The sequence below is a fragment of the Besnoitia besnoiti genome, chromosome I (assembly GCF_002563875.1).
Source record: "Besnoitia besnoiti strain Bb-Ger1 chromosome I, whole genome shotgun sequence".
In the NCBI taxonomy this organism is placed as follows: Eukaryota; Apicomplexa; class Conoidasida; order Eucoccidiorida; family Sarcocystidae; genus Besnoitia; species Besnoitia besnoiti.
Window position 1 is genome coordinate 1,959,255 of NC_042356.1, and position 18,583 is coordinate 1,977,837.

General features: G+C 55.3%; 4 protein-coding genes across 4 annotated transcripts; 1 reads left to right on the top strand and 3 right to left on the bottom strand.

Annotated features, from left to right (window-relative positions):
• Positions 1-1,324: 1,324 nt before the first annotated feature.
• On the bottom strand, positions 1,325-1,990 carry BESB_002870 (SAG-related sequence; the record flags this gene model as incomplete). Its single annotated transcript, XM_029359042.1, has 1 exon — positions 1,325-1,990. The coding sequence occupies one exon, from the start codon at positions 1,988-1,990 to the stop codon at positions 1,325-1,327; it is 666 nt and encodes a 221-aa protein (XP_029221955.1).
• Positions 1,991-4,065: 2,075 nt separating this feature from the next.
• Positions 4,066-4,668, bottom strand: BESB_002880 (SAG-related sequence SRS26C; the record flags this gene model as incomplete). The annotated part of the gene is made up of 1 exon (XM_029359043.1): positions 4,066-4,668. One exon carries the CDS (start codon positions 4,666-4,668, stop codon positions 4,066-4,068), a length of 603 nt encoding a protein of 200 aa, XP_029221956.1.
• Positions 4,669-8,415: 3,747 nt separating this feature from the next.
• Positions 8,416-9,468, bottom strand: BESB_002890 (SAG-related sequence; the record flags this gene model as incomplete). Its single annotated transcript, XM_029359044.1, has 1 exon — positions 8,416-9,468. The coding sequence occupies one exon, from the start codon at positions 9,466-9,468 to the stop codon at positions 8,416-8,418; it is 1,053 nt and encodes a 350-aa protein (XP_029221957.1).
• A 1,369-nt stretch (positions 9,469-10,837) lies between these two features.
• BESB_002900 (uncharacterized protein) lies at positions 10,838-17,007 on the top strand (the record flags this gene model as incomplete). The annotated part of the gene is made up of 11 exons (XM_029359045.1): positions 10,838-10,953; positions 11,563-11,651; positions 12,105-12,341; positions 12,685-12,806; positions 13,330-13,410; positions 13,950-14,059; positions 14,476-14,624; positions 15,161-15,381; positions 15,746-15,923; positions 16,155-16,209; positions 16,692-17,007. 11 exons carry the CDS (start codon positions 10,838-10,840, stop codon positions 17,005-17,007), a joined length of 1,674 nt encoding a protein of 557 aa, XP_029221958.1.
• Between the last annotated feature and the right edge of the window lie 1,576 nt (positions 17,008-18,583).

Sequence of the window (18,583 nt, forward strand, 5' to 3'; positions counted from 1 at the left end):
ACAGCTTTTGTAAAGCGAGTGCAAGTTGCATTACAGTCATATGATGCCCCGTGGACAACTTTCGATATCTTGGTCAAGCTCGGCGATGGTGGACCACTGGCACGCTTGGAGATGAAGTGGCAGGTATATGGGGCCTGATGGCGCGGAAGCTGGGCTGCGTTTGCAAGTGAATCACCATACGGATAATCAGAGCTGCTGTGAGAAGCCACCTTCCTGCAGCACACCCCGATTGCTCTCAGCTTAGGAACAGCGCTTTAGTGCGTAATTCCCCCGAGTTTGCGCGCATCTCGTAGTCGTGCATTTTTTCAAGCAAATATGAGGCTGACTACCATCATTGCGAGTGATAAGGAACTTAGTACAGTTGTAATGCCTGGACCAAGAGTCCGAATGGGTCACCAAAAACCCCGCCTTCCCCTCCCCCCCTCCCCCCCCCCACCCCTCCCCTCATCCCCTGATTTCTGTCGATTTCAGAGTACGTACACATTAGTCGCCGCTGAGAAGCGATTAAGAGAGAGAGGGTTGTCTTGGGCGGAATCGATGCGCCCTGCGATCAGCGTTTAAGCGTCCCGGTCCGCCGCCAGTGAGATATAAGATGCGGAGCATCCCACTCTAGCACCTCAAGCTTGCGGATGTGAATTCACTTCGGACGTCACCCAGAGGGCAAATAAGTATCAACGGAATATTTAACTTGTGAAGCCCTGGTATTTCCCTTCGAAGCCTACACGATGGTACCACGACGGCTGGCTAGCTGCCCAATTTCCAGACGTTATGGTTCGCCCATAACCAGTGCAACTGATGTAGACCCTTGGCGCAACAATACAGTGTCCGTAGAAGCACTCATAGATGGACTCGCACTCTCGAAACGTTTAATGCGCCCAAAATGAACAATGGGCAAAATCATACATAGAGAACCAGTAGCGCGCCTCTGGATCATGCCATGACACAACCAATCTTGCCACCCATTTCAGGCTGTAAAGACGCCTACCAACGCCCTCACAAGGACAAGGCATAACCCCAATGGTGAGGCAATGTCGCGAGCCATCGCCGCCGCCGATGGTGGAGCTACAGTCGTCGAAGCCGCGGCAGGGTCAACATCCACCCTCACTAAGCAGTCCTTCTCACTGCCAGGGCTCAACGACCTCAGAGGGCGCTCCGCACCGAATGCCGCACACCTGTAACAAAGCACGGTCTTTTGGGGTGGCAGATTCTCATCTTTCAGTGTGAATTCGCTGCCGCCGAATCCAGGTGGCGGCGCGGCAGGTCCGATCAATGTCGCTTCCATGAGGCTCGATAGCTCTGTTACATGCGAGCATGCCTCGTTATCTTAAACGTGTGTTGTTTGGAGTGGTTGAAGGACTCGTCCCGGACCGCAAATGAATTTGATAGGATACTCGTGTAAAGCGGTCAGCTTCGAAACGTGCCCGTCTTTCTCGCATGTGTTCGCATTGTTTGAAGGGGGAGGCGGAGGAGCGGAAGCAGGCGCTTTGACACGAATTTGTACTTTACACGACTGCTGTTTGTCCGTGTCTTCACAATGATACCACACGATGGTGGGTGCCCTTTTGTCTATTGGAATACTCAGTGTATGGGTGTGTGTATCTGGCTTATCGGTTCGGGTTGCCCGTGGGAAGACTTCTCTTAACTGCACCACGTGGATGCAGTACTCATCTTTGCAAATCTTTTTCTTCTCTTGGTCATCCGTGACTTTCTGCTTCGACTTCACGCAGTCATCATGCTTGCCGCAGTCTTTCGGCTTTAATGCAGGAAATGAATCACCGCATTTGAAAGTTGCATCTGTTCGGTCAGCCTCTATCGTCAGAGTGACTCTGTTTTCCAAACTGGAACACGTTTGATCCTTGGACACAACGGCCGTTGCGGCAGCCGCCTGTGACAGCACTGGTAAATCCGTCACGGTAGCGGTATAGCCTGTCGACAAAGTTAGAGTAGCAGAAGCTACCAACGACACGACAATACCATGGCAGACCTTCATGCCGGAGTCGCAAAGATGCACGCCCGTCACCTCGAAATGTTGTCTTCGGTTCAAACCCAGAAACTAGGAAACGAACCTGCATATAGACCCTTATCTCCAAGAAATGGAATAAAGAGTCGAAAAGGAAAGAGAACAAGCTGTGTACCAGGGCCCGTTGACATGCTGTTAGAGCACACTTCATCCGCTCCGTGGTCGGTGCAGGCGGGAGGTTCGAGCAATGCATACCGAACAGATAAACTCGATGCAACTTCGTTTAGCTCATTTTTCCCCACAGAGGATCTGCATTGCGCATGGAAGCGGCCGGAAGGTATGAACTGAACACTACGCAACACTGTATAGAACTGGGCAGTATGCAGCACACTGTAAAGGAGCGACGGAGCGAGGCGTAGACCGCTTAGCAACTCTCCACCATGTTGTCAAAGCAAGGAGTCAGTGGCCCGTTAATCCTTTAGGTGTTCGGCTTTCGGAGATCACCAGCACTGAGCAAAATTTTAGCGCTCATGCCAGACCACTTTTCAAGAAGATGAGTCCACATGAGGGCCTCTCGCGTGTATCGCGGTGCCGTGCCGCGGCCCGAGGAGAAGAGACGTACCTGTTTCGTGTCTCTGGCGGCTCCTAGAGGTGTGAGGCAGCGACGCAGGTGGAACAACTTCTTACAGCGACTTTAGGGGTTGGCGTCAACCGCGTCGATTCCTCTCCTACCGCAAAAAAGCCAAGAGCTGAAAGTGGAGCCCCGTCTCAAGACTGTCTCTCGGAAGACCCCCGGATAGGCGAGTTCAGGTTTATCCAGAGCGGCGTCTTCCGTTCGATCATCCGTGTGGCTTCGAAGGGTGCATGCTTGTCGTCAGCATTTCCGGATCGGTCCTGCGTGGATCGTCAAGCCGGTACCGCCTACGGGAGTACAATGCTCTGCATCTTGCGGATTCTCCTCTGCCATAATGGCATCTTTCGAGACAGAACTGATTTACAGTCCCGGCTTTCAGCAGGCCCCTGCAAGGTGCCCGGGCGGCCCGACGACTTGTTGGTCTACGTTTACGTCGGTCTGAGGCATATGGAAGGCGATGGGAAGAGCTACCAGCCGTGTGACACGTATCCGCAAAAACTGCCCCCTCGCTAGCTGGTCTGTCTGACTCCCGACGTGTTTTGATCCTCTGGTTTCTGAGTAGCGTTTGTAACTGGTGCATCATCACCATCCACATCAGCCAGGCAGCGGAATTAGTCGGGTAGTGCAACTCCAACCCACTAGACAGAGCGCTGCTAGCTCTGTTGTCCACAGCTGATTCTTCATTGCAACATATAGTGCTTCGACTGGAAGGTAACGCTTTCACGTATGTGATCCGCCGCCCGGGAGGCCTTGTCCGGTGGGCGATTCTTTCACGGGGGAAGCAATAGAGACTGAAACAGTAGAGCTGAGCACGGTTTATGCTATGCCCTGGAACTAATCGCCATGAGGAACATTTGGACTCACTAGCTGTGTCACTGCCCCGAGTGGTTCGAAGCATTCCATGAGGTCCAAGCAGTCACTCCGCGACATGTATCTACGCACAGGCTGTACGTTATACCCCCTTCGCTACGTGGTGTCGTGCCTTTGGGTGAGGCCTTCGTTTCATATGGGAAGCGGGTGAGGAATACCATTGTCATGTGGGTATGCTAGAGGGAGGAGAGAGTCCAATGTATTGTGTTGGAAGAGCCCCACCGCAACGACTTCGTCTTGGGCAAAGGGAGATCACGCGGGTTGTGGCTTCATTAGCGCCTGGAGTATACAGCCGCGGTAGGTGCCCCTCACAGTCCAGCATCACCGGTCCTACGGTCCAAGTGAAAAATTTCTGGAAGCACAACGAGGTCTCCTTTCCTTCAGAACCGTAAGTAAATACAACTGGTCTTTGTTTCAACGCCAAAAGCTCTTTCGCTCCTCTGTGAGTAACGCGAACCAGAGTCCTCTCCACAGCGTCACCACGTTTGAGAGAGTACACCAAGAAATACCGCGTGGCGGTAGCCCGATCCGACAAGCGCGCGTCACTTCAGAACTGGGAAGGAACGGCACTGGACGAGCGGGAAGAGATTGTCATTCTGCATTAGTCCACGCTGGTCACCCCCGTCGAAAGGCTCGATACGAAGATGGCGCAAATCACTGTCCATGGGCCTCCCAGGACCAAAGCCGAAGACGTTGTGGGAGGTGCCGGAGTTGTCACTTGTGGGTCGCCCTCTATTTTCACTTTCACCAAACAGTCATCCGATTCGTTTTGTCTCCCAGTCCTGAAGGCGCTGTGGTCGGACTGTACAGCGCACCTGTAGCACAGGCGTCTCGTCTTCGGTGGCAGTCGATCAACGGTGAGGGTGTACGACTTCTTCTCCCCCAGAGTTTTATGTGGCGGCGGCCCCGTCAGTTCTGCGTCCAAAAGTGAAGAGAGATCCACCTCGTCCTTGCACGCTTCATTGCTATCATCATACACGCGTGTCAATGGACCTGGCTTGAGAGAGCGGTTTTCTCCGCACTCGAACGTGAGAGGTGATTGAGGGGACGCAGTTCTTTCCAAAATCTCCCCGCCCTTCTCGCATTTGTTTGCCCCTGTTGAAGGCGGCGGCGGGGGCGGCGGCGGGGGCGGCGGTGGGTGGAAGGTGATTTTGACTTTGCAGGGCTCAATTCGGCCTTGCGGGTGACAGTGGTACCAAGCCATTTGGGGGGTTCTAAGTGATGCGGGAATATTCAATTTGTATATATTCTTAGGCAGGTTATCTTCTCGTGTAGCGCCTGGAAAAATATCAGTCAACAACCGCGGGCGGTCACAACTTTCATCCTCACAGACTCTTTTTTTCGGCAAGCTGTCTTGGCCTTCGACCACATGATAGTTTCCTAGCTCACAGTCGGATGTGCAGTCTGCTGGCTTCAGAGTGGTTAGTTGTCCATCACATTTGAACGAATTTTGTGTGTGCTCGGAGTTAAAGGTTAGGGTGACTTCCATGTTGTCACTGGAGCACGTGTTTTCCTTCGGAATATTCTCCTCTTCTGCTTGCATCGCAAAGTGGGTCATCCCTGGAGTGACACATCCGAGCCAGCATGACGTAGCCAATGCTAAGGCTAACGTGAAAATGCAACACTTATATCCCATCGTGGAGGTCCTCAGTTTCAGATTGGTGATAAACGCTTGTTAGGGTAAACCTGCGGCGGAAGTCAAGGAATGCCGAGCAAGCGTACGAGAGCTCTTCTGCCAGTGGTATGACTGGAAAATCTAATGCCAGCAGGCCCGTTCGTGCGCAGCTGTCAGCTGGCACGTATTTCTCTCGACTGCAGAGCGTGGACGAGATGATATGAAGTAGCATGCCGCACCATGCTGCGCCAGCCCGGCTCCATTCCCCCCGTCGCAATTGCACCAAGGCCCAGCCCCGTGAGAAGCTGTGGATGTGGGGCCCTTCTGTTGGCCGCCTAAACGCGTTTCGGTCTATCTACGACTCTTTGGGCACACAGGACATGCCAGCGTACCGATCAGTACATCAAGGGTGGAAACGCGTGCATATCTGAGGATAGACTTATACGCCTGTGGACTCTCGGTGCCAAGAAGCAGCTGCGCTGCTAAACGACGTCTCAAAGCCAGCGCGGTTGTGCTGTAACGTACCAGCATACCAATGTCCAGTCGTTGGCGGGTCATGACTAACCAGCGATATGACCACATCAGCCTGAACGCTATAGCTGTAAAGCACGCTCACTTGCTCCCGGTCACTCCGCCCTCACACCACACACCAGGGACACACAAGAACAGCGTATTCTATCTACTACTATGTCACGCACGGACGACCAACCAATTCACGCGCCGTAAAATGGACAGACCGACCCATCGCGCGCCTCCTTTTTGCACATGGAAAAGCTATCATGCGCGTCGACATTTCCCATCCCAATCCCTCATGCGCAAATAAGGCATCCACTCGTTTTAACCTCTAGCGAGTGTGCCTGCCACTAGAAGGAATGCATAGCTCGCCACTGTAATCACTCTGCCAGGAGCCGTAGCTGATGAGGAGGTGGCTGGGGGCGCGGGAGTCGTCGCCTGAGGGTCAGCCTGTACTGTTATTTTCACGAAGCAATCTTTTTCTTTTACCTCGCTCAGTCTTCGCAAGGTCAGTTCCTCTTTCTGGGCAGCACACCTATAGCACAGAAATGCCTTCTTTGGGGGCAGCTGCTGAACCGTCAGGGTGTACTTCTGTCTTCCCACTTCGGAAACTGCGACCGGCGGTCCGTCCAAGTGTGCGTCTACGAGAGTCGACAATTTCACCGGGTTTCTGCAGTTGCCGTCGCTGTCATCATGCACCAATTCTGCGCCAGATGGTTGCAGAGTACGGTCTGCTCCGCACTCAAACGTGAGTGGAAGTTCAGGTGAAGCTTCCAGCTTCACAATTTGCCCATCCTTTTCACATTTATTTTGCGCTGGATCTGGTGGCAGCTGAGGCACAGGAGAAGGTGATTGAACGGAAATTTTTATTTTGCAAGCATTAGTTCTGGAGCGGGTTTCGCAATGATACCAAACGTCCTTCGTCGTTACGGATGTTCTGTATGTTTCGCCTCTTGCGGGAATAAACAGCTTATAAACTTGTTTACTAGAATGTTGTTTCCGCTGCGCTCTGGGGAAAACATCCGTCAAATGCTTCACGGCTACGCAGTCCGCGTCCTCACAAATCGTTGGTCTTTTGTCCTCATGGTTCTTTCGCTGCTTCTGCGCCAGCGGGCATGAACTGTCGCCGCCGCAGTCCGCAGGCGTCAGTGTAGTATACGGTGAACTACACTCGAAAACTGCATCCGTATCGCTAGGCCGCAGCACTATTTCGACGGAGGGCCTAGATTGGGAACACTTGTGGTCTTCTTTGGCGTCTCCCACTTCGTCGTCTACCGATATGTCTTCATCTGCCAGTGCGGCACAACCGTCAGTGAGCATGATAGACGCAGCAAACGCTACGCTCAGCACGCATATGCAACGCGCACGCATCATCTTGGCCGTGTTCTGGTCTGAAAAGCGTGTGAACCTCAAACTGCATCTCTCGGCAGAGGCCACGTTGAATGCCCGCAGCTAGTTACTTGCAATCATGCACCCGTACATATTCAGATACGAGCATCACGTAATACAATCATTGTCTACCTTTCATATCCTCGGAGAGTGCGACTTGACTTCAAAAAGGGACGAACTCCTGGGCGGCATGGCGCGCTCAGGTCGCGCGCCCAGGTCTGCGCCTTGACACCCGATACGAACTGGTCGACGCTCACATTGACAGCCCCAGTAGATGCAGAGTGGGGCATGTCCCGTGCTTCTGAGTATTTCACATGTCGGTGGGGCATGACCCAAACACAACCCCAGCTTCCGAGTAGTCGAGTGCCTGACAGACACCGTGTCGAGATCTAGCCGCAGAGCAGCAAGCGTGCGGTAGTATAGGTGCACTTCGAACACACGAACTCTCCTACCGCTAGTGTACGGACGTGCCAAACGAGTGGCCATGAGAAGAGACCTTGTCAGCCGCTGGTGTGGGGGTGGGGAACGGTATTCAGTTCAGCGTTGTGGCATTTCCGCCGAACGCTGCAGTTGAAAATCACTCTCAAAGACCATCACGGTTTCTGAACTCGGGAGGGCCCCGAGCACTTTGCTTCAGATGTGGACAGGCAGCGTTCATAGTGCGGTATGGGGTACTACTACTACTACGCTAGTTTCATGGACAGGCATCGCGCTCGTCCAACGCTCTATCACACGTGAGAGTGTGGTAGACTCATCAGCCGGTGGCAGTGATTCGCCCTTTCAGCCTCGCAGGACAGGGGACATCCACGTGCTGGCAACTCAGCCGAAGAACCGCGGGGCTGCAGACGGCCGGCGAAGAGCCTTGCGGGCGTTGAATCACGCAAGCGCCGGGATTTGACATTCATCCGCCAGGTCTGTCTCCGCGGCTTCTTCCTCTCCTTCCGTCGTTTCGCGCCCGCAGCAGGTGAGTTGACGGGGCGCTGCGTCGAGAGGTCGATGCGCAGCTGGAGAGAGCCCGGCGGAGGCCCTGCGACGAAGCAAGGCTTTCGCGTGGTTTGCAAGCTCCACAGGCCCGAGCGGCAGGAGGCCCCTCCAAGTGACTGTGGCTGTGCTCTGATGTATCAGTGTGCCTGTGTCCAGTCGTCGGCGGGCGACGACGAACGAGTTGTATGACTTCATGAACCTTGACGAGAGAGTTGCAGAGCACGCCCACTTGCTCCCGGTCACTCCGCCCTCACACCACACACCAGGGACACACAAGAACAGCGTATTCTATCTACTACTATGTCACGCACGGACGACCAACCAATTCACGCGCCGTAAAATGGACAGACCGACCCATCGCGCGCCTCCTTTTTGCACATGGAAAAGCTATCATGCGCGTCGACATTTCCCATCCCAATCCCTCATGCGCAAATAAGGCATCCACTCGTTTTAACCTCTAGCGAGTGTGCCTGCCACTAGAAGGAATGCATAGCTCGCCACTGTAATCACTCTGCCAGGAGCCGTAGCTGATGAGGAGGTGGCTGGGGGCGCGGGAGTCGTCGCCTGAGGGTCAGCCTGTACTGTTATTTTCACGAAGCAATCTTTTTCTTTTACCTCGCTCAGTCTTCGCAAGGTCAGTTCCTCTTTCTGGGCAGCACACCTATAGCACAGAAATGCCTTCTTTGGGGGCAGCTGCTGAACCGTCAGGGTGTACTTCTTTCTTCCCACTTTGGAAACTGCGACCGGCGGTCCGTCCAAGTGTGCGTCTACGAGAGTCGACAATTTCACCGGGTTTCTGCAGTTGCCGTCGCTGTCATCATGCACCAATTCTGCGCCAGATGGTTGCAGAGTACGGTCTGCTCCGCACTCAAACGTGAGTGGAAGTTCAGGTGAAGCTTCCAGCTTCACAATTTGCCCATCCTTTTCACATTTATTTTGCGCTGGATCTGGTGGCAGCTGAGGCACAGGAGAAGGTGATTGAACGGAAATTTTTACTTTGCAGGGTGTCTGTCCGGAGTCGCGTTTTTCGCAGTGATACCAAACGTCCTTCGTCGTAACGGATGTACTGTAGTTTGCCTCTCGTTTGGGAATAAACAGCTTGAAACGTTTACCATTGGAGTGTCGTTTCCGTTGTGCGTCGGGGAAAATGTCGGTTAGATGTTTCACGGTGTTACAGTCTTGGTCCTCACAGATCGTCGGTTTTTCCCCCTCATGAGTCTCCCGCCGCTTTTTTGTAGGGCACGTGCCTTCGTCGCCGGTGCAGTCCTTTGGCGCCAGAGTCGAATACGGGTCACTACATTCGAAAACTGCATCCGTGTCGTTGGGCTCCAGCACTATTGTGACGGAGTCATTGGTATCGGAACACGTGTGGTTCTCGTCGGCGGGCCCCACCTCCTCATCGGATGATGTAAGATAAAGCGACAAAGGCTGAGACGCCTCGGCGGATATGAAGAACGCGGCCAAAGCTATGGTCAACGAGAGAATACAACGCCCCCGTATCATCTTGATAACGCCGGGATCGGAAGCTTGTTGGACCTTTAATACCGTAATTGAGGGTGGCCATGGAATATTGGTGCCGGTGGTGACCTCTGCAACCATAAACTCGGAGGATATCGTTATTCATACCCTCAATAATTTACATATTGTTTAACGTCCTACTGTGCTCGATTCAGCCAACGCGCCTACTTACGACGGGCAAACGCCGGGCCAACGGGGCGGGCTCTCTTCAGTGTCCAGCCCCCCAGCTTCCTTCTTGCTGCTGACTCTGCCAGCCCCGTTAGATGCGGTCGCCGAGGTGGTCACCGCACTTCTACCTCCGTAGCAGGCTGAGGCATGCAGTTGGTCAGTGTTTGCGTCTCACACGGGAACTGTGCTGATACTCACCTTACAGCAGGAGGCTGTCGCACTAGCATCATTGTATATGCAACTTACAAGAGGCAGTGTGCCGGACGCTAACAGATGTTTTTTGACGCCGAGAAGAAGACCGATCCCACCGTTAGGGGCTATTAAAAAAAAAACAAGTTGATAGTTGGATGGAGCCTGTCAGCAGCGTTGTGCTGTGTGGAGGATTCTACAAAGCGGCACTGCTGAACTCTTTGGTGAATGGCGCACTGCATCAAGTGCACTCAGTGTCTGTCTAGCAGTATCGTCCCGGAGAGTTTTGGGTCACGCTTCGTCGAGCTCGAAGAGGGGGTCATAAGGGAGGAAGGCGTTCTCAGTGTAGCGCGAGAAGTTGCATTCACACATCACATCAGAGGGACGGGCAACTCTTTCCGCGATGCTTCACGCAGTAGGCCTCAGCGGCCGTTTTTGCAATTTCCAGGACACGAAGCGCCCCTGAAGGACTGGAAAGTGCCTTCCTATTCTGTCCAACAAACTAATGCAGGCTCGCTTTCGAACCACACCCACGCTACCCTTGGGAGGCTGCTCGTCTTTCAACGCGCACACGCTGATTAGCGTTTTTGGCCTGACAGGGTATTTGCGCACGTAGCAGTCGATGGATTTCTGCGTGGGCCGTGCGATGTAAATTTCCGGAACTGATGCCCACTGTTAGAGCATAACAGTGCGTCGGTTACAGTGAACAAGCCCACACTCTGCACCATCACTGTCCCATACTAATCCGAGGCACTGCCCCGACCACAGCGGATCTCACAAACCCAACCTCCCGTGCAGGCTTCTCGGCGCAGAATTGTTCTCAAGCTTGAAGTAGGTGCTGCTGCTGCGTCCATCCGCATTTCCTTTCCTAGGAAAGTGTAAACAGCGAACCCGGGAGTTATATGACTGCATTCTCGTGGGGGAGTCTCAAAACGAGTGACCCTATCAGCCCTTCGGCAAATCTCCTGAAACAGTCACTCTGACCTCATTTTCGTACATGGGTGAGAAAATGCCAGGAGGGGCTTGCGACTATGTGCAGATTGACCGGCCCTGCTTGAGAGCCCTGGGGCGATATAAATGTTCAGCTGGCATCCTGCCCTGGGTGCCTGCAAAGTAAGTCCTGTAGGGTTCGCCGGACACCACCCAGTAGTATCCGTGCGGAACCTAAGACTCTGCTGACGCTGAGTTCTACCTGAGGCTCACGGCGACTAGAGCGCCTCTGTGAGATGCAAACATATATACCCCACAAAAAGTGCGAATAAAGGACGAGTAGTACAGCAGTCGTGCCTGGAGAAACAACTGGCTGCCTGTGACGAGAACCGCGTCGTGGGTCTGCTCCAGCGACAGGACAGCTGCAACCGCCGCATACCCTTTCGGTTTCAAACATCGTCTTTTCCAAAATGGAATCTGCAATGCATAATAAGCTTATGCACAAGGGGCTCACTTCACTCGTCAGTGGCTCGGTGAAAGTGCACATATTGCCTCGATGGTGCTTGTTGAAAAGATTCGCTGCATAATTCAGCCTCCCCGTTGGCGGGAAAGGTCGGCTTCATCTCCCATGATGAATACGCTCCACCTGCCACCTGAAACATGCTCACAAGAAGGGCATGGAGGGCGTCAAGAGAAAGCAAGAAGCTTGGCGTTCCACTGCGGCTTCGCTTTGCCATATATATGGGCTGTCGGTCGAAACTTGGCGATTCTCGCTATGGCATGCTGTGACAGGTTAGTCTCCTGCAAAATTCTGCACACTGTGCGGCTTGGTCTCGAGCATCCCCAACTTATTTGCTCTCGCTTATCAAAGTACCATTCAGGTACGATATGAAGCGGAGGTACAAACCGGTTCACTGGTATGGAGTTATCTGGGTAAACGAAACAAGCAACGCCTCCGTCAGCTCCCAAACCCGAAAAGAAGAGAGGCTGGTGTGTGTCGCACCTGTGAAGCACGTCGTGCCTTTCTCCTCGCAGCCAAGTCGCATGCGGCTTTGCAAGACACCAGAGGCGCTGACGACAGACACCACTCCGATCATCCGACATTACGCGGCAGGATAGTCGGTCATCCAGTTTGGAGTCTGTTGATTTCCTCTTTTCTTACCTTGCCGTTTCTCAGGGGAGCGTGTATTATCCATTCGGTGGTCACTGCTTGTCTCCTTTACTTGTGTTTTTTTCGGACTGCATGCACGCGACAGGGTCACTGCTGTTCCCGCGTTTCGCTATTAAAGGGTATATGTTCTGACTCGTGTTTGTCCGCGTTGCTCAACGGTTAGGCCAGTTTGACCTGCGGGTTGGAGCTCTTCTGCGGTGCTGGCACCTCTGTCTGGAGCGCGGAGCAGCGCGGACTGTTTTCGCCGCGCCCACAGCCAGCGGCCTCACCCTGCGGCTCGCGGAGCACGGGGCAACCACGATAATGGTGGTTCCAGGTTCCTCAGTCCCGTCGAAGTCCACGCGTGTGCGTCAAAACTTGCTTCCCAATGGAGGACGCCATTCACCAACTGCGCGACAGGGTGAGTCCCCACGAAAACGCATCGGGCGGAATGCACACTCGCGGCGGACTGCAGGCAAAAAGCATGTGGTTCTTTCGCTTCGTTTGTGGTGATGCCTGGGCGAAAAGACTTCCAGCATCAACGTTTACTGCACGCTCCGTTCCGCTCTTTTCTTCATCCTCTCTCACCGCGGCTGCAACACTTTGACGTGAGGACGAAGTCGTGTTGGGCCTTAAAGGGCCGTCTGGCCTCCGGAAGCATGGGGAGCGCCCACGCAGCGCGAGGGGTGGCAAGCATTTTTCCTTTTTCGTCTGCGTCCCTGTTTTTCTGCAGTTTGAATGCATGTCTACGGACCTCTTCATAGTTGAGCAGCGACTGGATCAGGAGTTTGCTCACATCTATGGTCCGGAACGCCATCCTCGTCACCTGCTCCAGCGGCTGGCGAAAGTGCAAAAAAATATCCAGCTGCTCTCTGAGCAATTCCAGGTATATGCACTCTGTGCTCAGTTATCAGAAACCCACAATCGCGCGTATCACGCCAACTGCGGTGACTGCTACTCGACGTTGCTTGCTCCTGCAGAGCTCCTCAGCATCCGCAAAATAGTTGCACTTGCCCTGTTTCCACACAGGAGGCTCGTGAGAAGAATGCCGTCGAGTGGAAGAGGGGGCGACTTGCAACAGGTCCTGTGAAAGCAGCGAGAACTGCTTCCACTGCGCCCCCTGAGCTGCGTTTGCCGCTCCTGTTGTCTCCTTGTCAACAGCGTTGAGATGCTGCGGTAACATGAGCGAAACTGGCGGGGCAACGCAGCGTAGCTTGACTCTTCAATACGGCTCTCTCGCCGCTTTTTGCCTCCCCGAGAGACACGCCGTCCGCCTTTTTTCGCGAACGCAGAGTTTTTTATGGAAACTGTCACACCCTCTCCCGCTGACGGGTGGCAGCTTTCCTCCTTTTACACCGTCATGACTTTCGCGCGAGTTGTTTCTTGTGCGTGTGCGCCGTTCCTGTCAGCTGATCTTCACAGCGAAGTCACAACTCGCAGACACGCTCCGCCAGCAGCTGCGCAGCTATGAACTCCTTGCGACTCTGCAGGTGCGTTGTCTCCGCCTTTGAGCGGCTGCGTCTCACAGACATTTTGACGGTTCCGTGGGGCGTCACTGCCTCGCTCGCCTCAGCAGTTTGGGCGATTCGCTTCCGCTTCCGCGCATTCTGCACGCGAGAGCTGACGCCTCATCTGCGTTCGAAACCACGGGGCGGAAGGAGGGATTCGTCGGCCGGCGCGTTCACGCCTCAACGAATTGAGCAGGGAAATTGCGGCTACGAGAGCGACTCTGCCACCTTTGCCGCGACAACTAGTCGACCGGCGTGCCACGTTTCTCTGTTTGCTCGAAGACTGAAATCTGCGTGAAAGCGTCTGTATTCACACACCAGTCATTTATGGCGACAGGCTCCCTGTGTTCCCGCCCACCAGCGTCCGCCACCGCGGCATCTTACTTTTTTGAAAGTGTTGGCACCGCGTCAATCGTGCGTCCCCAAGGCGCAGAAGAGGAAACTCCGCGGTTAGGATCCGAAGCCTGAGATGAGCTGCCTCCGTAAGCAAGTTTTTTGCCGTTGTCTGGATGTGGTCTCAGGAGGCCGCCGGCGGCGAGGCTCCGGCGCAAGACGTGCGGTGCGAACAGATATACCAGGAGGGCGAGGAGCTTCTGAGGCGATGGATGAACACGGACCAGCGCGCGATGCAGTGAGTAGCATATAAATAAAACCCACGCACACCCCACCAGTCGGAGAGTCAGTCGGCTTACGCTGACGCGTGTTGGCGCCAGTGTCCGCCCCCGTCCGCACACCTTGCGGCACTCGGGCTTGAAAGTCTTTGCCATCTTTGTCAGCCTTGTGACGCCCGTCGCTCTCACGTGTTTCGGGCAGTTGTCTCGACTCTCCAACGCGGCGTCAGCGCTGCGGCCTCTCATGAAACTCCGACTGAGTTGCTTTATTTGTCCTCCACCGTAGTTGACAAGTAGCGCTCGGACCTGGGACAGCCTCCTCTGCACCAACACATGCAGCGTGCCGCCTCGTCTCGGGACTGACGGCATCATGCCTATCCTGGGAGTGCGGCTGCTTATGGACTGATAGAGTGTCTCTGAACGCTGTGCTGAGCAGGTTCCCCGAGTTCGCGGCCGACGAGCAGGGAGCGGAAGGCAAGGCTGCGACCGCCGCCGCCCCAGGCCCCGCGGGCACCCCCGACGCGGCTGTAGACGGCATCTGGGCGAGAACCCAAGATCACGTGAGTCGAAGAAACCTCAGCTCAAGTGATCTTCTCTGAAAGCGCCTTCTGAAGACTGGAGCCGTTTCGACCGCTGCAAGGATCGCGGCAGAAGGCCAGGGCAGACGCCTGCCGCGATGCACTCTCTTGGGGGAAGCCCTCGTCGCTCTTGTGGAGCTTTTTCTGACGTGTCTTCTGTCTCAAGGAGACGGAGTCAGTCTGCTGTTTACACCTCTAGCCACCAATGCATAGCTTCTTCACTCCAGACTGTCTGCCGGAAGAGACCGGCCTCGGTGGGCGGAAGCGAATGTCCGCCTTGGGACACGCTGTTCCCCATGCTGCGATGCACGCGATTCGAAGCCTTTCGTCTTCGGGTCGTGCCGAAGCGCGCAGCACTGACCGGTAATAAGGACTTCTGTGGCGTCTCTTACCATCCGAGTTGCTCGCGCCGTCATCGTTCAGGCGCCGGGAAACGCTGCACACGGATTTCGTCACTCTGTGGCTTGCTTCTGTCGCCTTTCGCCGCTGCCGGCGTCGATTCACAGCTCTGCATTCAGGTAAATGCTATTGAGCCGCCTGCAGCGCCTGGAGAGGTGAATTCCGCGGTCGCCGGCGCCGCGGAGGCGTTTCCCGCCGGCCTTCCGGCGACTGTCTTGGGGCGGCCCGAGCCCGCTCCGGAGGCTGCAGCTCCGGGCTCGAGAGACAGTGGGAACTCTGCGGGAGAGAAAGCGCTTTCTGAACAGCAGACTTCGGGTGCCAGCGAAGAGACGAGAACCGAAGACTGTGTCTGCGGATTCTTACCGGTGAGCTCTTGAAGCTGGGGTTTCAGTACGTCTTGGATAGAGCTGGAGACGTCCTCAGTGCCGCCGGGAGGTCGCGAGATGGCCTTAGTCAGAGAGGCCATTCCGCGTACAACAGCGGAGGCAGGACTGTCGAATGCTTCACTCGTGAGGCAGGAGGGTCAACAAACTTTCTTCAGTTTCGTTGGAACAGACAAAGGCTCCTGGCACGTAAGACTGTGGCGCTTCATATCGCGATCGGGGCTGGACACTCTGGCGGTGGATGTGCGGGCTGGGGCTGTTTACTTCTGCCTCTGTTTTTCGCGCGTTCGGAATCTTCCCTAGGTCGTATGCCGCGCTGTGAAAATCCCGTTTTCTCTGTCCGCAGCTCTCAGCTCCGGTATTTGAACAGGTTCCAGCGTTGACGCGGCGAAGGGCGCGCCTGCAAGACGTGAACGCGCTGTTCCACTGTCTTTTTCACATGCGCTACGAGAAGGGCAGGGAAGGCGCGTCGACGACCGTCAAAGAACTCAACAAAATGAACTTCACGGTCGTGGGACAGACTGGTGAGAAGTGCACCAGCGTCCTCTCCTGTTGCGTTGTGCGGCTGACGAAGTGTAGGATTCGCGGGTCACTGGGCGGCAGGGACTTCGGGGAGAGCTGGAGCGGCCTGTTCGCTGCCTGAGGGTGATTCACTGCAGGATCTGCCCCTTCAGGTGTTTCCGCACTGTACCGTAGATGCATGGCGACATGTTCCCTGTCTTATCTCTCGATGTGTGCCGGATTTCATCACGCAGGCGAAGCGAAGCTCTCAACTCTTCGCTACTTGCGCCTGATCGAAGTCAATGGCAGGTAACGTGGAGACGCTAGAATGGCGCGACGAGGCGTACAGTGTTTTTCGGCGAGTCCGCAGTGCCACTATTGGCTGCGTGGCAAGAAAATTGCTCGTGTGCTCATGCACAGATACAGGACGTCTGGTTGCCCGCTGGTGTTCCTTCGGTCGCCGTTCTCTGATGTGCCTGGATCTGTGTTTTCTTCCGGATCGCTCAACTTTGCAGCAGCTGCCCGTTTTTCGCCTCGTCTGTCCTCCGCGCGGGTTTCGTTGCGTCTGCCTCTCGTTTTTGTCTCTTTTCTGACTTGCTTGTATCGTGTCCTGCGCCACCTATGTCTGCAAGTATTCTTGTTACTGCACTCGCTACCGCTGGAAATCACGCCTTTCTCCCCATACTGTTGCGTGTCTGCTTCTCTCGTCCTCCGCGCTTTGCACCGTTCCCGGGAGAGAGCGTGGCAGTCTCATCAGCCCGTGGCCTGCTGTCGCTTTTTCGTTCTCGCAGGACAGGAGAAATCCGTCTCCTGGCGCCTCCGAGGAAGACGCGAGCGGCTGCAGGCGGCCGGCGAGGTGCCTTGCGGGGGTCGCGTCATGCAGGAACCGCCGTCCGGGCTTCGTCTCCTTCCTCTTCTGTCATTTCCCGGCGGCCGCCTCCAAGTCGACTGGGCGCTGTGTCGAGAGCTCGAAGCGGCAGCTGGCAAGAGGCCAGCGGAGGCCTCGCGGCGAAGCGAGGAGGGGCTTTGGCCTCCGCAGGCTCCCGAGCCCCAACAGCCAGGAGGCCGGACGGCACTCAGAGCAGAACGTCTCTGCTACGGCGGTAGAAAAATCAGTGTCTTCCCAGGGAACGTTGTGGCGTGATAGAAATCTGGCTCGAAGGCGTGGGTGGCGAGGCGCGAGAGCGGGGTGCCCGTCTTCTGACCAGGATATGGAGAACGAACACTGGCACGCGGTATCCGCTCCTGGCAACTTAAACGAAGTGCGAGCGCCACTGTGTCGCATGTTCAGATTTTTTCAGAAAATTCGCTGGGTTGACGGCCGGAGCCGCGCGCTGCCGTCTGTCCAGGCCTAACGCGTTCGAGTAATTGCGGTCTCCAGTCCCGTTTCGGTGTGGAGGCATTCTGTGCTTTCTTGTGAAGCTGTTTTTCTCCTCTTTCCTCTGTCTTTCGGTTCCTCAACAGTACTCGTCAGTCCTTCACGTTGGCGAGACCTGCCCCGGCCAGCAGGTGTGCCCAGAGCTACAGGACTACACTCAGCGTCAGTGCAGCCACTGTCAGAATCTGCGTTCAACAGAAGAGAGGGTCGGCTCCTCTGCCGAGCTCTTGACACGGCACTCTTAAAGGAACGCACGTCTCAGCTCTCTGTCGTGGATCGCCTTCCGTGGCGCTCGTCTGTCTATGCTTTCCGCCTAGTCGCGCACTGAAAAGCAAAGCTGGCGCAGAAGCAACTCGCACACGACGCCTGAAGCCTCGTGGATGTGGGTGTGCCCGTATCCGAAGGAACTCTGTGATTCCACTGCGGGCGGGGGCTGTGACCAGCGCGTTGCAGACTTCTTTCTCGCTCGCAGCAGTCCGTAGCCTCAGCCGTGTGAGTAAGCGTGGCTCTAGCCTGCACTGTAGCTCGGCTGACTCTCTACCACGGTCCGAAGTCGCAACTGTGTGAGTAGGCGTGACCCCAGTTTCCACTGGAACTCGACAGCCGCTCGCTGCTCCCACGCACATACGGGATTGATTCCCTGCACGCCCACGCCAGGACTGCAGCAGCATTTCGCCGTCCGGTGCGAACCTCCAGATTCTCTCTCTCTCGGACACATCGCAAACTGACGTGAGTATAGATTCGTAGTTAACCAGGAGAAACAGGGCGCAAGGCCTCACCCGTGTGAAGGCGCCACAGTACAAATGCGGTTCCACAGAGGACGGTCGGCCGCCGGCGGACTCGCGGATCGCCTCAGTGGGACGAATCCTGTGCAGAGAGCGACGACGTGTCCGCGGACATGCAAAATAACTCGCGGAGGAGGGCACGACCGAGAGGCGGCCACAGCGGCCGAAGGCGGTGCAGGACGGTCTACATTACATTGATGGCAGAGTGTCTTTCAGAAGTATACCGAGTCTCGCACCTCGGCTGGCGAGTCCCACAACTACGCAGATCGCAGCGTCGTCGGAAAAACAAACTCGATCTTCTCTCAAATCAACAAAAAACGATTTTGGTCAACGGAAAAACACTACCGTGCCAGCACACGAAGCAGTTGAACAGCGACACTCGCTAGTCTGTCGTCAACGCACCGGCAACGGCATGACGTGCGCGTCAGCACCCCACTCGACAGCAGCAGGTCGAAAATGAACAGTGAAACCAAATTTGAATCTCCCGCGGCGCTCCTGCAACTCCTGCCTCTCCCCACCT